Source organism: Musca vetustissima, unplaced genomic scaffold (assembly GCF_032173495.1).
Source record: "Musca vetustissima isolate MV318-11 ecotype Yass unplaced genomic scaffold, APGP_CSIRO_Mvet_v1 utg20432, whole genome shotgun sequence".
NCBI classification, from domain to species: Eukaryota; Metazoa; Arthropoda; class Insecta; order Diptera; family Muscidae; genus Musca; species Musca vetustissima.
Genome location: NW_026880861.1, coordinates 277,659 through 293,135, shown reverse-complemented (window position 1 = coordinate 293,135; position 15,477 = coordinate 277,659). Strand labels below are relative to the sequence as shown.

Below are 15,477 nucleotides of genomic sequence, written 5' to 3'. Positions count from 1 at the left end.
CCATTAAATAATGGCCCACACAACAAATGCGGTGAAATATAGATGTCGCCTTGAGGTCGATAGCATAAACCATCAATCACAGGGTGAGATGTAAACTTTGCGGCTTGTGTCTTTAAAAACCCTAAAACACTTTCATAACATTGTAGTGTATTGAAGTTTTTCTACTTCTAGAGGACGCGCAAAACATTTTCTATCCATAGAAGACAATATGATAGGTGCTCTTGGAAACAAATCATTAAAAATATGCAAAATATCCTTAGTAGTAGGGTAGATGTGGGTATTCAACGGAAACAACCCATTAAATAATGACACAGCGGAGACAGACCCACACAACAAATGCGGTGAAATATAGATGTCGCCATGTGATCGATAGCAAAGGATTTAATCACAGGGTGGTATGTATATGTATACATGTCACCCTGTCCTTCAATATCCCTTGCAGGGTGGCATATACATTTTATATAGCCTTGACTGCACATTAAACTGAGCTGAGCTAGCCGCAGATTTGTAAAAACATTTTCTTCAATGCCTTCAAAAAGGCGCTTATTTTTGTTTTTAAATTAATTTAACTTTTCAATGCCTACAAATCCAAAAATATTCAAAAAAATATTTTCAAAAAATTCATAAATTTAAAAAAAAATATTTTCAAAAAATCCAAAAAAATAAAAAAAATATTTTCAAAAAAAAAAAAAAAAAAAAATCCAAAAAAAGGCAAAAAAAAAAAAAAGAAAAAAAATTAAAAAATCCAAAAAATATTCAAAACAAAAAAAATTTTAAAAAATCAAAAAAAAAAAATTCAAAAAATGCAAAAATTTTCGAAAAAATCCAAATATATACAAAAAAAAATATTTTTAAAAACCACATGGCTTGTGGTAGCTTCGAAAAAAATATTTTTATTTTCAAAAAATCCAAAAATATTAAAAAAATCCAAAAATATTAAAAAAAATATTTCAAAAAAAAAAAATAAAAAATTTTCAAAAAAATCCAAAAATATTAAATGATAGGTGCTCTAGGAAAAAATCATTAAAAGTATGCAAAAAATCCTTAGTAGTAGGGTAGATGTGGGTATTCAACGGAAACAACCCATTAAATAATGAGATAGCGGATACACCTTAAATGCGATGAAATATAGATGTCGCCATATGATCGATAGCAAAGGATTTAATCACAGGGTGGTATGTATATGTATACATACCACCCTATCCGTGTTATCCAATTAGGATTTGAGGTTTGTGCCTTCAATATCCCTTGCAGGGTGGCGTATACATTTTATATAGCTTTATATAAATATAGGCCGTTTGACTGCAAATTGAACTGGGCTGAGGTAGACGTGGATTTTTACAATTAATTTTTCAATGCCTACAAATAGGCGAGGATTTTTTTTTTAATTAATTTTTCAATACCTATCCTTAGGGGTGGATTTTATAAAATTATTTTTTCAATGCCTTCAAAAAATTTGTTTTAAGAGTAATACATTTTTTAGCCTCGACTGTTGTTTGCCAGAGCAATATTTAATTTTTGAGCTTTTCTGTGAAAGCTTTCTGTTAACTTACAATAGCTTTTGTGAACAAAATAACAGCTTCTCTGTTAAGTCAGCTATTTCCGGATGAAATACGACCGGTGACAGACGACAAAAGCAAAAACAACAATAGCGCACAAGGTAAAGAAAATTCACCGCCTTATCAGCCGGCAGGCAGCCAGGTGATGATAACTGCTGAGTGAAGCGTTGAAACAACATTCGAAATTCGATTCGATAGCAATTCAAATAACAAAAAAAAAAAAAAAAAAAAAAAAAACGAAAAAAACCAACAACAAAAAAACCACTTAGTGGCTAATTAAACTCGATGCAGGGCTATTGTTATTGTAATTATCGAAATATTCGATGTGTGTTTTTTATTGAGTTCGAGATTTTAAATAAAATAAAAAAAGTAAAACAAAAAAAATTATAAATTATTTTAAAAAAACCCGCATTTTATAGTCCTCAGGTGATCAGTAGCTACGACGATTTCATACCGCGCGTACACACAAAAATCCGAAACAAATACTAGATGCGAGATCATTATCATCGGTTGGGCGTTGGAGAATATGTCTAATAACAACGGTAAGGTCAATCAACTGTTAAGTGGATGAGGTGTAAAACAGAAAACCCGATGCAACAACAAAAATAACAACAATTAACAAATAAATTTCTTTTTTTAGTTCTGATTCTCTTTTTCGTTGTGGGGATTTGTGGCGTTTTTGCCCAGGTCAGCAATCCCCTGCTTTTTGATAATCTGGTAGCTGAGCTTTTTCAAAATTTAACGGCTGCCCGAGATGATCTGACTAATCCACAAATGTGGCCATCGGATTATGCCGAAGAATTGTTGACACAACGTTGGCCGCAGGCACACGATTACATTGTAATTGGGGCTGGTAATGCCGGATCGGTTGTTGCCAGCCGTTTGAGTGAAAATCCCAATGTTAGTGTATTGGTGCTGGAGGCAGGTGGTGATCCGCCTTCGCTTTCAGAGGTGAGTGAGAATAAATGGGAATAAATTTAAAATTTTAATTCGGAAACAAAATGGACCGATGTGGAAATCCACAAGGCGTGGATTTTTTAAAAATATATTTTTCGAAGTTACCACAAGACGTGGATTTTTTAAAAAAAACATTTTTTCAAAGATTCACAAGGCGTGGATTTTTTAAAAAACATTTTTTCAAAGATTCACAAGGCGTGGATTTTTTAAAAAATATTTTTTCAAATATTCACAAGGCGTGGATTTTTTAAAAAATATTTTTTCAAATATTCACAAGGCGTGGATTTTTTAAAAAATATTTTTTCAAATATTCACAAGGCGTGGATTTTTTAAAAAAGTATTTTTCGAAGTTACCACAAGGCGTGGATTTTTTAAAAAATATTTTTCGAAGTTACCACAAGGCGTGTATTTTTAAAAAAAATTTTTTCGAAGTTATCACAAAGCGTGGATTTTTAAAAAAATTAAAAAAAACCAAAAATATTTTCAAAAATTCCGAAAATATTCAAAAAATCCAAAAATATTGATAAAAATTTAAAAAAAAAATCCAAAAATATTTTCAAAAATTCCGGAAATATTTCAAAAAATTCAAATATCACAAATATTCAAAAAATATTTTCAACAAATCCGAAAATTAAAAAAATATTTTCAAAAATGTCGAAAATATTCAAATAAAAAATTTCCAAAAACTCCAAAAAATATTTTCAAAAATACCAAAAATATTCAAAAAATATTTTCAAATAAGAAATATTCAAAAAAATATTTCCAAAAATATTTGCAAAAAATCCAAAAATTTAAAAAAAATATATATTTTCAAAAATTCAAAAATATTTAAAAAGAATCCAAAAATATTCAAATAAATATTTTCAAAAAATCCAAAAATATTCGAAAAAATATTTTCAAAAATATTCAAAAAAAACCCCATGGCTTGTGGTAAAAAAAAATATTTTTATTTTCAGTAAATCCAAAAATATTCAAAAAAATATTTTAAAAAAATTCAGAAATATTCAAAAAAAAAAATATTTCCAAAAATATTTCAAAAAATCAAAAATATTAAAAAAATATATAAAAAATCAAAAATATTAAAAAAAATATTTTCAAAAAAAAAAATTTTTATTTTCAAAAAATCCAAAAATATTCAAAAAATTATTTTCAAAAAATCCAAAAAAAATATTTTCAAAAAAAAAAAAAAAAAATATTTTTAAAACATATTTTCAAAAAAATCAAAAAATAAAAAATTTTTATTTTCAAAAAATTAAAAAAAAATATTTTCAAAAAATCCAAAAATATTTTCAAAAAATCCAAAAATATTCAACAAAATATTTTCAAAAAATCCAAAAATATTCAACAAAATATTTTCAAAAAATTCAAAAATTATTAAAAAAAAATTTTCAAAAAGTCAAAAAATTTAAAAGAAAAACTTTTTAAAATATCCAAAAATATTCAAAAAAAACAAATTTCAAAAAATCCAAAAAATATTTTTAAAAACCCCATGGCTTGTGGTAGCTTCGAAAAAAAAATATTTTTATTTTCAAAAAAAAAATATTTTAAAAAAATCCACGCTTTATGAAAGACCCCAAAATTATGGACCCCAAAAATATTTTCAAAAAAATCCAAAAATATTCAAAAAAATATTTTCAAAAAATCCGAAAATATTCAAAAAAATATTTCCAAAAAATCCAAAAATATTCAAAAAAAAAAAAAATATTTTTAAAAAAATCCGAAAATATTCAAAAAAAAAATATTTTTATTTTCAGTAAATCCAAAAATATTCAAAAAAAAAATATTTCCAAAAATATTCAACAAACTATTTTCAAAAAATCCAAAAATTCAAAAAATATTTTAAAAGAAATCACGCCTTGTGGTAGCTATAAAAAAATGTTTTTCAAATTATTTAAAAAAAATCGATTATTCTCTGACATGCTTTTAGATAACATCAGACGAAATTTAGGACATTTTAATTGTCATCGTTGACATATTCTAGAAAAACATATTTAGTATCGGTCAATGACCTTGATAAGAACCCTGTTATCGATATCGAAACTTATTTTTGGAAAGGTTTTTCTATCACCATGACTCTCCTTAGTAAATATTGATAACGATTATAAATTCTAGAGAAAACAGATTGTGATAGGTGGGGATTTCCAATAGTGGACTCAGTTATCGATAAGGATTTGTTATCGATAAATTTTCTTTACAAAAAATTGCTATCGATATATATTCTCAGAAAAATATTTTGAATATTTTTAATTTACTATCCATCTCATCTTAGGTCTACACTTTGTCAAATCTGCTGCAAAAATCCGAATACACCTGGAACGATTATGCCGAACCGAATCCCACCAGCTGTCAAGGTATGAAGGATGGCCGCTGCTTTTGGCTAAGGGGTAAAATGATTAGCGGTACGGCGGGCATAAATGGCAATGTCTTTTTAATGGGCCGCCCTGAAGATTACGATGAATGGGAGAGTCAGGGTAACCAAGGATGGTCTTGGGAAAATGTTTATAAGCACTTCGAAAAGGCCACCCATGACGAGAGCTCCCCTGAAAATCCCAAGGGTTCGTTGGTTTTGAATAATTTCCTGAGACCCGAAGATTTTTATACCTTACGAAATATTTTGGAAAATGCCACCGAAGAGGTGGAAACGGATTACGAAGTGAAAAGTTTGGGTTTTACCCATGACATTATGGGCACAGTGGATCGTGGTAGACGTATGAGTACGGGTAAGACCTATTTGGGTAAGGTGGCCCGCTATAGGCGGAATTTGCATGTGGCCAAAAATGCGGTGGTAAGGAAAATCCTTTTCAATGGTTGGAACAAGGTGGCTGGGGTGGAGGTTTTGCTGAGGAATAAAAAGCTGTTGAGACTGCAGGCCCGCAAGGAGATCATATTGAGTGCTGGTACCTTTAATAGTCCGCAGATTTTAATGCATTCCGGAATTGGGCCATGTGATAATCTAAGGAAGCTTAAGATATCCTGCATGCGCAATTTAGCGGTAGGTGAGAATTTGCAGGACCACGGCATGATGTCGATGACATATAAATTCACCAAAAACATACCCCAACCTGAGGAGGCCGATAGCCTGACGAACACTTTCCAATATTTGGCATATCAAAATGGTAGCTTGGCCGCCAATCGGAATTTGGTGGGTTTCATAAATTCTCAAGCTTCACAGAATTTTGTCAACAAAAGTGATGTGATGATTGTGTCGGGTATCGATAAACCTCTGCGTGGTGCCAATATGTTTGAGTTCCTACAATTCCGTGATGAATTTGTGGAGGAATTTTTGAGGTTAGCCGAAAATGAGACCACTTTGGAACTGCAAGGTCTTCTCATCAAACCCAAATCTAGAGGTTCGGTAAAGCTAAAGTATCCCATCTTTGGTAGGGGTCCTGAGATCCATAACAATTATGCCAGTGTTGAGGAGGACCGCCAAACTTTACTGCGTTATATTCGATTTGTTCGTTCCCTGGAGAAAACGGAAATGTTCCGCCACTATGGTTTGGAATACATACGCCTACCTTTGGAGGAATGTGATACGTGGGAATTTGATTCCGATGATTATTGGTATTGCTACATCAAATATTTCATGATAAGTGCTTGGCATGCGGCGGGTACCTGTAAAATGGGTCCAGCAACGGATCCCACGGCTGTGGTGGATGAGAAGCTGAGGGTCCATGGTATTAAAGGGTTGCGTGTTATCGATGCCAGTATTATGCCCAACATTACCAGTGGTAATACTAATGGTCCCACCATTATGATTGCCGAAAAGGGGGCTCAAATGATATTGGAGGAGCTCCAAAGGTGGTAGAAGAGGGAGGAGAGCAGGGAGAGTGAGAGAAGAATCAGCTGCCGAACTTACCTCATCGATAACCTCATCTTTAAAAAATGTGGAAATATTGCAATTACCTGTAAATAGTCCAAAAAATTAAATAAAATAAATTAGAAGGAGTATTGAATAAATCAGCTGTTTCTCTTATTTTGAACATGTGTGGTGCATACTTTTAGGCGCAGTGGCTCACAAACACAAAATATATGACAGATTGGAGCCAAATAAACAAAAAAATTAAATTCGATTGGAAATTCGAAGATTATTTTTCTACAAAATAATTTTTTTTATCGATTTATTAATCGATAACACTTTGTTATCGAAGAGAACAAATGACAGATAACAGCTACGGAAATATTTTAAAATCCATTGGAAATTCGAAGAATATTTTTGACAATATTTTTTTTCTCAAAAAACTATTTTATCGATTTATTTATCGATAACACTTTGTTATCGATGAGAGCAAATGACAGATAGATAGAAATATTTTAAAATCCATTGGAAATTCGAAGAATATTTTTGACAATATTTTTTTCTCAGAAAATTTTTTTATCGATTTATTTATCGATAACACTTTGTTATCGATTAGAACAAATGACAGATAGCAGTTACGGAAATATTTTAAAATCATTTGAAAATTCGAAGAATATTTTTTACAACATTTTTTTTCTCTAAAGACCTTATCCTTTATCGATTTATTTTTCGATATCGTGTTATCGATGATAAATTTTCATAATAATTGTGGAAAAAAAGTAGATAATAATTGAAAACATCAATTTTTACAAATAAAAAAAAAAATATCGATACAAATTTCGATAACAATTTTTTATCGGTGAATTTTTTTTAGATAATTTTTATCGATAATAATTTATATGGAAAAACTTTGTTATCGATAATAATTTATATGGAAAAACTTTGTTATCGATAATCATTTCTGGAGAAAATCTTTTGATCGTTAACAATTTCTATATAATGCACTGTTATCGATAACATATAATCGGTGAAAAATTTTTTAGAAATGCGGTTATCGATAAAATAGTTTTGCAATAAATAATTTTGTGGAAGAGAAATTCTCGATAGAATTTTCGAAAAAAAATCTTGTTATCGATAATTATTTTCCATTGAAAAAATTAGTGCCGGTAAATATTTTTACAGATATAATGTTCTAAAGCACAAATTCGTGTTATCGATAATAATTTATATGGAAAAACTTTGTTATCGATAATAATTTATATGGAAAAAACTTTGTTATCGATAATAATTTATATGGAAAAACTTTGTTATCGATAATAAATTCTGGAGAAAATCTTTTGATCGTTAACAATTTCTATATAATGTAGTGTTATCGATATATCATATAATCGGTGAAATTTTTTTTAGAAATGTGGTTTTGCAATAAATAATTTTGTGGATGAGAAATTCTCGATAGGATTTCCGATAAAAAAAATCTTGTTATCGATAATAACTTTCCATTGAAAAAATTAGTGCCGGTAAATATTTTTACAGAAATAATGTTCTAACACATATTCGTGTTATCGATAATAATTTATATGGAAAAACTTTGTTATCGATAATAATTTTTATTGTAAACTTTGTTATCGATAATAATTTCAGGAGAAAATCTTTTGATCGTTAACAATTTCTATATAATATACAGTTATCGATATATCATATAATCGGTGAAAATTTTTTTTAGAAATGCGGTTATCGATAAAAAAAATTTTGCAATAAATAATTTTGTGAATGAGAAATTCTCGATAGAATTTTCGATACAAAAATCTCGTTATCGATAATTATTTCCCAAAAAAAAAAAATAAAAAAAAAAAAATTAGTGCCGGTAAATAGTTTTACAGAAATAATGTTCTAAAGCACAAATTAGTGTTATCGATAATAATTTATATGGAAAAACTTTGTTATCGATAATAATTTTTATTGAAAACTTTGTTATCGATAATAATTTCTGGAGAAAATCTTTTGATCGTTAACAATTTCTATTTAATGTACTGTTATCGATAACAACTTTCATTGAAACTCTTGTTATCGAGTGGAATTTTTACAGAAATATCGTGTAATCGATAATAATTTTTATTTTGAACCTTCTTATCGACACATATGTTTAAAAAGCTAGTTTTTTATACCAATTTCTCCCGATAATCTTGCTATCGATTGTCATTTTTACAAACGGTTATTGTTATCGATAATAATTTTTATTGCAAAAATTGTTGTCGATAAGAATTTTGATTATAAACCATGTCATCGATAAAAATGTTTATATAAGGTACTGTTATCGATTGCAAATTCAACCGAAAATCTTGTTATCGATTTGAGTTTTTGTTATCGCTAATAATAGTAAGTTCTAAACATTGTTATCGATAAGAATTGTTTTATGAAATTTGTTATTTATAAAAATTTCTAACGATAATTTTCTTATCGATTGTAATTTTAACAGAAAATATTGTTATCGATAAAAATTCAATTTACTACATTTTGTTATCGATAAAAAAATCGATATAAAAAATCTTGTTATCGATAAAAAATCGATATAAAAAATCTTGTTATCGATAAAAAACGATATAAGGTACTGATAACGATAACGTGAGGAATTTGTACAGAAAACAGTGTTATCGATAACAAGTCTAGTTGAAAATCATGTTATCGAAAACAATTTCTTTAAAAAATATTTTTGTCGATTGCAATTTCTTCTGAAAGTTTATTATCGATAAAAATGTCCTTAGAAAATAATGCTATCGATAAGAATTTCTTTCGAAAATATTGTTATCGATAACAATTTCCTTAGGAAATATTTTTATCGATAACAATTGCTGTAGAAAATATTGTTATAGATAACAATTACATTAGAAAATATTGTTATCGATAACAAATTCTTTATAAAATATTATTATCGATAACAATTACATTAGAAAATATTGTTATCGATAACAATTGCCTCAGATAATAATGTTATCAATAACAATTTCTTTTGAAAATATTGTTCTCGAACATGTCGATTCGAATCTGTATAAAAAATTGTGTTATCGATGATATTTCACTTAAAAGTATTTGTTATCGATAACATTGTCCATGGTAAATGTTGTGATCGATAATTATTTTGATAGAAAACATTGTTATCGGTGCCAGTTTCTATAGAAAAACATGTTTTCGATAATAATTTCTATGGAAAATGTTGTTATCGAAAAGAGATAACAGAGGAAATACTGTTATCGATATGATTTGCTCATAAAAAAGTATTAACATTATAATTTGTGTTATCGATTTTTATTTATATAGAACATCAATATAAAAATTCTATAGAAAATCTTGTTATCGCTAACAATTTCTATAGACAATCGTGTTATCGATAACAAATTCCAAGGTGAACCATGTTATCGACTCCAATTTTCAACAAAAAATCTCATTCTATTGAAAACTCTGTAATCGATTATAATTTCAGGTATTTGTTTATAGAAAATCTTGTTATTGGAAATTTCGCAAGGCTTTTCACATGATTTTCTATATGAGTCACTAACCGGTCAGACAACCCTGACCATCGTAATGTTAACAACACCACGAACCGAAAATATTACCAAAAATTACAACAACAATAAAAACAATTTTTAGCGAACTATCGAAAAAAATGTAAACAAGATGACCTATTAAAAAAAAAAAAATTCTGATGAATTGGCGAAATGGAAAATTAAACCGAAAAATAAGAAGCGGAATACTAGTTCAACATTTTTCCGAAGCAGCCATCAACAGTTTTGGACGGGAAGTTGAATTGTGAAGACGTTTAAAAAGAAATCAAACGGGGGAAAAAACAAAATTCGAATTCGGAAAATAAATCGGATTTTTAGCAAAAAGTTAAAAAAGGAAGTGCCCTAAAATGTTAACCCCTGAAGGTTATTTGGCATTCGGTCGTTTTCTGCTTACCATCGGCCCGAGTGCCATGGTCTTGCTACTACTCGTCCATGACATTCAACATCATCGTCCGGATATTGTCGATACCGAGAATCGTGTAGTTCCAAAAGGAGTTCTCGAATTGCGGGATCATTACGATTTCATAATAATTGGTGGTGGATCGGCGGGATGTACCCTCGCCTCGAGGCTTTCCGAAATACCACAATGGAATATTTTACTGCTGGAGGCGGGTGGTGATGAACCTCTGATTGCCGATCTGCCAATGTTGTATCCCGTCTTTCAACGCAGTCCCTGGGATTGGAAATATTGGACAGAGAAATCAACCCGCTACTGTTTGGCAATGGAAAATCAGCAATGCTATTGGCCTCGAGCCCGTATGTTGGGCGGCTGCAGCAGCATCAATGCCATGATGTATTTGCGAGGAAATCGAAAAGATTATGACCATTGGGCGGAACTGGGAAATCCCGGTTGGAATTATGATAATGTTCTGCATTATTTTCGAAAATTGGAAGATATGAGAGTGCCAGGTTTTGAGAAAGATCCCTATCATGGTCATGGTGGTCCCATATCGGTGGAGAATTACCGATCACCATCGCCGTTGTTGGATGTTTTTATGGTGGCGATGAAGGAATTGAATTTGGTAAGGATGGGGGATTTTTTTAAAGGAGATTTATTTACCGACAAAAAAATTTTGTTATCGATAACGATTTTATAGAACATGTTTTGGATAATTTTTCGTTACGAAAAATTGTTATCGATTGTTTTTCTTTAAGGAAAATTTTTTTATCGATAAATTGTCTTTATAAAAACATTGTTATCGATAAATTTTCTGTATAGAAAAATTGTTATCGAATTGTTATAATTTTTTTTAAAGGAGATTTACATATTTACCGACAAAAAATTTTTGTTATCGATAACGATTTTATAGAACATGTTTTTGTTAATTTTTCGTTACGGAAAGTTGTTATCGATATTTTTGGGCACAAAATATTATTATCAACAAATTTTCGATACGGAAAATAGTTATCGATTGTTTTTTTTAAGGATAATTTCTTATCGATAAATTGTCTTTATAGAAACATTGTTATCGATAAATTTTCTGCATAGAAAAATTGTTATCGATCATTTTTCTGTACAGAAAAATATTATAGATATTTGCTTTAGTGCAAACAATTTGTTATCGATAATTTTTTTTGTGTAAACACATTCTTATCGATACGTTTTGTATACTGAAAAATTGTTATCGATAAATTTTTCTGTACAGAAATGTTATTATCGATAACTTTTCTATACAAAAACATATAATCGGTAATTTTTTTATAAAGAAAAATTATTATCGATAATTATTCTATACAAGAAAATTATTATCGATAATTTTTCGATACAGAAAAGTTATTATCGATAATTTTTTGATACAGAAAATTTTCGACTCAGAAGAATTATTACCGATATTTTTTTGACGCACAAAAACTTTTATCGATCATTTTTTTGATAATATGAATAGTTATCGATAATTATTCTATGCAAAAAAAATAATTATCGATCGTTTTTTGATTAGGAAAAATTGTTATGGATAATTGGTCTATGCCGAAAAATTGTATCGATAATTTTTCTATACAAAAATGTTATTATCGATAATTATTCTATACAAAAACATATAATCGGCAATTATTTAATAAAGAAAAATAAGTGTCGATAATTCTTCTATACAAGAAAATTATTATCGATAATTTTTCGGTAAAGAAAAGTTATTATCGATATTTTTTTGATACAGAAAATTTTCGACTCAAAAGAATTATTACCGATAATTTTTTGAAGCACAAAAACTTTTATCTATCATTTTTTTTTTTTTTTTTGATAATATGAATAGTTATCGATAATTATTCTATGCAAAAAAATAATTATCGATCGTTTTTTGATTAGAAAAAATTGTTATCGATAATTGTTCCATGCCGAAAATTTTTTATCGATAATTTTTTATGCCAAAAAAATTTTATCGATAATTTTTTATAACGAAAAATTATTATCGATAATTTTTTTTGTACCGAAAAAATAATTGTCGATAATTTTTTCATACACAAAAATTGTTATCGACATTTTTTTAAATTTATTTTTTTATTCGATATAGAAAACTTTATAATCGATAATTTTTAGAAATGGAAAAGTTGTTATCGATAATTTCTTGAAAAGGAAAATTATTATCGATAATTTGTTGATAAGGAAAAATTATTACCGATATATATGCTATACAAGAAAATGTATCGATATATTTTTATCGATAATTTTTCTATACACAGACATTATTATCGATGATTTTTCTTTACAGAAAAATTGCTTTCAAAACTTTTTCTATACTGAAAATTTGTTTTCGATAATTCATCTATTCAAAAATATTTTTATCGATAATTTTTCTTTACCGAAAAAGTATTATTGATAATTTTAGAAGCGGGAAACTGCTATCGACTATTTTTCAGTGCAGAAAATTGGTTTTCGATAAATTTTCTATGCAGAAAAAATTTAATCTATGATTCTTCTATGCAAAAAAATATTATCGATAATAATTTGATAAAGAAAACATATTATCGATTATTTTTCAATGCGGAAAAATTGTTATCGATAATTATTTGAAAGAAAAAAATTATTATCGATTATTTTATGATACAAAAAATTATTATCGATAACTTTTATACTCCAAAAAAATAATTATCGATCATTGTAAAATGTTATCGATAAGTTTTTAATACAGAATATTTTTTATCGATCATTTTTCTATACAGTAGAGGTCTTGTGGATAACTTTTTCGTGCATTAGTTATGTTATCGATAAATTGTGTCTACATAAAATGGGTTATCGATAACTTTTTTATGTAGCCTATAATTACTCCATATAGTCCAATTGTTATCGATTATTTTTCCTTTGCATTATTTTTTCTTATTATAATTTCTAGGTTAATCCCTATCACGATTTTAATGGTCGATCCCAAACCGGTTTTGCGGTACCCCATGGTAGTTTACGCAATGGTCTACGCTGTAGCGCGAACAAGGCCTATATACGACCGGTGTGGAAGCGGCGTAACTTAGACGTCGTCCTAAATGCCTTTGTCGAACAAATCATAATAGATCCCCGGACAAATGAGGCAAAGGGGGTGCTTTTCGAATGGATGGGTGGTAAACATAAGGCCGCAGCCAAGAAGGAGGTCATTTTATCGGCTGGTGCCATAGCCAGTCCCCAGTTACTAATGGTGTCGGGTGTTGGACCCAAAGCTCAACTTCGGAAATTTGATATTCCTGTACTCAAACATTTACCCGGTGTCGGAGGTAATATGCAGGATCACATATCGACAACGGGTGCCACGTATGCCGTGAAAAATACCCTGACAGGAAAACGTTTATCCTTTGTGGTGCCCGAGGAGATGACTGTCGAGTCGGTGGATAAATTTATCCACAAAGAGGATAGTTTCTTTTATGCAATGCCTATGTCCGAAGTTATGGGCTTTTGGAGTAGTAAATATCAAGATCCGAAATTGGATTGGCCCGATGTGCAATTCTTTTTGGGTAGTGTCAGCTATAGTTCAGATGGTGGTATGATTGGTAGGAGAGGAGGAGCGGTTTCATTCTCCAACTATGCGGAGACTATGGAACCGCTACTCTACAAGGATTCTTTTGTGATTACACCTCTGGTGATGAGACCGAAAAGTCGTGGTTGGATTGAGCTGACATCGGATGAGGTGAGGGATCATCCGAAAATACATGCGAACTATTATGATGATCCATTGGATATGGCAATAATGGTAAGTGAGGAAGGGCGGGGAATGAAAAGAGATTGAAACAAAATTTAATGATGATTTTTTTCTCCCAGGTGGAGGCTTTGAAATTCGGCCATGAGTTGACCCAGGCCCCAATACTCAGGCGCCTGAATGCAACTTTGAATATTTATGTGTGGCGTGACTGCCCTGAGGTGGAGTACCTCAGCGATGCTTTTTGGGAATGTTTGGCACGCTATTATTCTCAAACGATTTATCATCCGGTTGGCACGTGTAAAATGGGTCCCTATACAGATCGTTATGCTGTTGTGGATCCCCGGTTGAGGGTGCATGGTATGAAGAGACTCCGTGTTATCGATGCTAGTATTATGCCCACCATAACCACGGGGAATACAAATATACCGACCATTATGATTGGAGAGAGGGGTGCGGATATGATCAAAGAAGATTGGCTGAAATCGCGAAGTGCTTATTGAAATGACGATTTTTAAGTGTGTGTGTGTGTATGTGTAAAATAAAATAACAAATACTTGAAAAGAGGTCATTGATAAAATTTTATTTTTCATCATGAGGTCAACAACCTCTGGCGTATCTTGTAAAAAATATGAAGGGGAGAGAAAATATTCAACTCAGATGCGTATTACAGGCCACTGTTCATATTGACACGCATTGCCTGTATGGGACGTGGTGATTCAAGCATGCCAGCTGCATTTAGGAAATCGGCACCTTGCTTCAAAAGAAACTCCATTAGAGCTGAAAAGCAGGAAGAGAAAAAGATAGGTTCGGAAATTGTTTGTTGAGAAAAAAATCCTGCTTACCATCTTGAAGATCAGTCACACTAGCATCATCGTCATCCTCACCATCGGCATGATGGATCCGTAACATATGACCCTTTTTTTGTTGGTCCTGTGGAGGTTGAATGTGGTCCTTACCATGGTCTTGTACGATATTCTTTAGGCCTTTGGAATTTTCCAAATCGATATCGTCCTTTGGCTTGAATAATTCACGACCTTGTGGTGCTGCCTGAACACCACCCTTGACAGAAGGTTTTATTATGCCCAACAGGATAATTAGACCCACAACTGGAATTTTCCACAAGTTCGACTGCATCTGCATGCTTAACGTTTGAGTACTGAATGTAAACTGATCTTCAATTTGTTGCGGATGCTGCACCTGTTTCAAAATCGTTATCGATTGGAAAGTGTTGAATTCTTATTTGAATTTTTGGCCGATACCCTACAGCAGGTCTGATGAGGTTTGGAGGTCGTTTTCGAAAAGAAAAATTTAAAAACATTTTTAAAACTCCACAAGTAAGTGGAGGCCATGAAAAAGATTTAAAAAAAAATCCACGCCAAATTGTAGGCTTTGAAAAAGATTTAAAAAGAATCCACGCCTAATTGTAGGCTTTGAAAGAATAACCTTAAAAATCTGCGCCTAAGGGTAGGCATTGCACCCAC

The 15,477-nt window shown here is 30.4% G+C and overlaps 2 protein-coding genes across 2 annotated transcripts; both read left to right on the top strand.

Moving 5' to 3' along the window:
• The first annotated feature begins 2,085 nt into the window (after positions 1-2,085).
• LOC133326757 (glucose dehydrogenase [FAD, quinone]-like) lies at positions 2,086-6,324 on the top strand. The gene is made up of 3 exons (XM_061535365.1): positions 2,086-2,101; positions 2,200-2,510; positions 4,786-6,324. Exons 1-3 carry the CDS (start codon positions 2,086-2,088, stop codon positions 6,322-6,324), a joined length of 1,866 nt encoding a protein of 621 aa, XP_061391349.1.
• A 3,898-nt stretch (positions 6,325-10,222) lies between these two features.
• Positions 10,223-14,496, top strand: LOC133326755 (glucose dehydrogenase [FAD, quinone]). Its single transcript, XM_061535364.1, has 3 exons — positions 10,223-10,897; positions 13,205-14,047; positions 14,116-14,496. Exons 1-3 carry the CDS (start codon positions 10,223-10,225, stop codon positions 14,494-14,496), a joined length of 1,899 nt encoding a protein of 632 aa, XP_061391348.1.
• Positions 14,497-15,477: the final 981 nt, after the last annotated feature.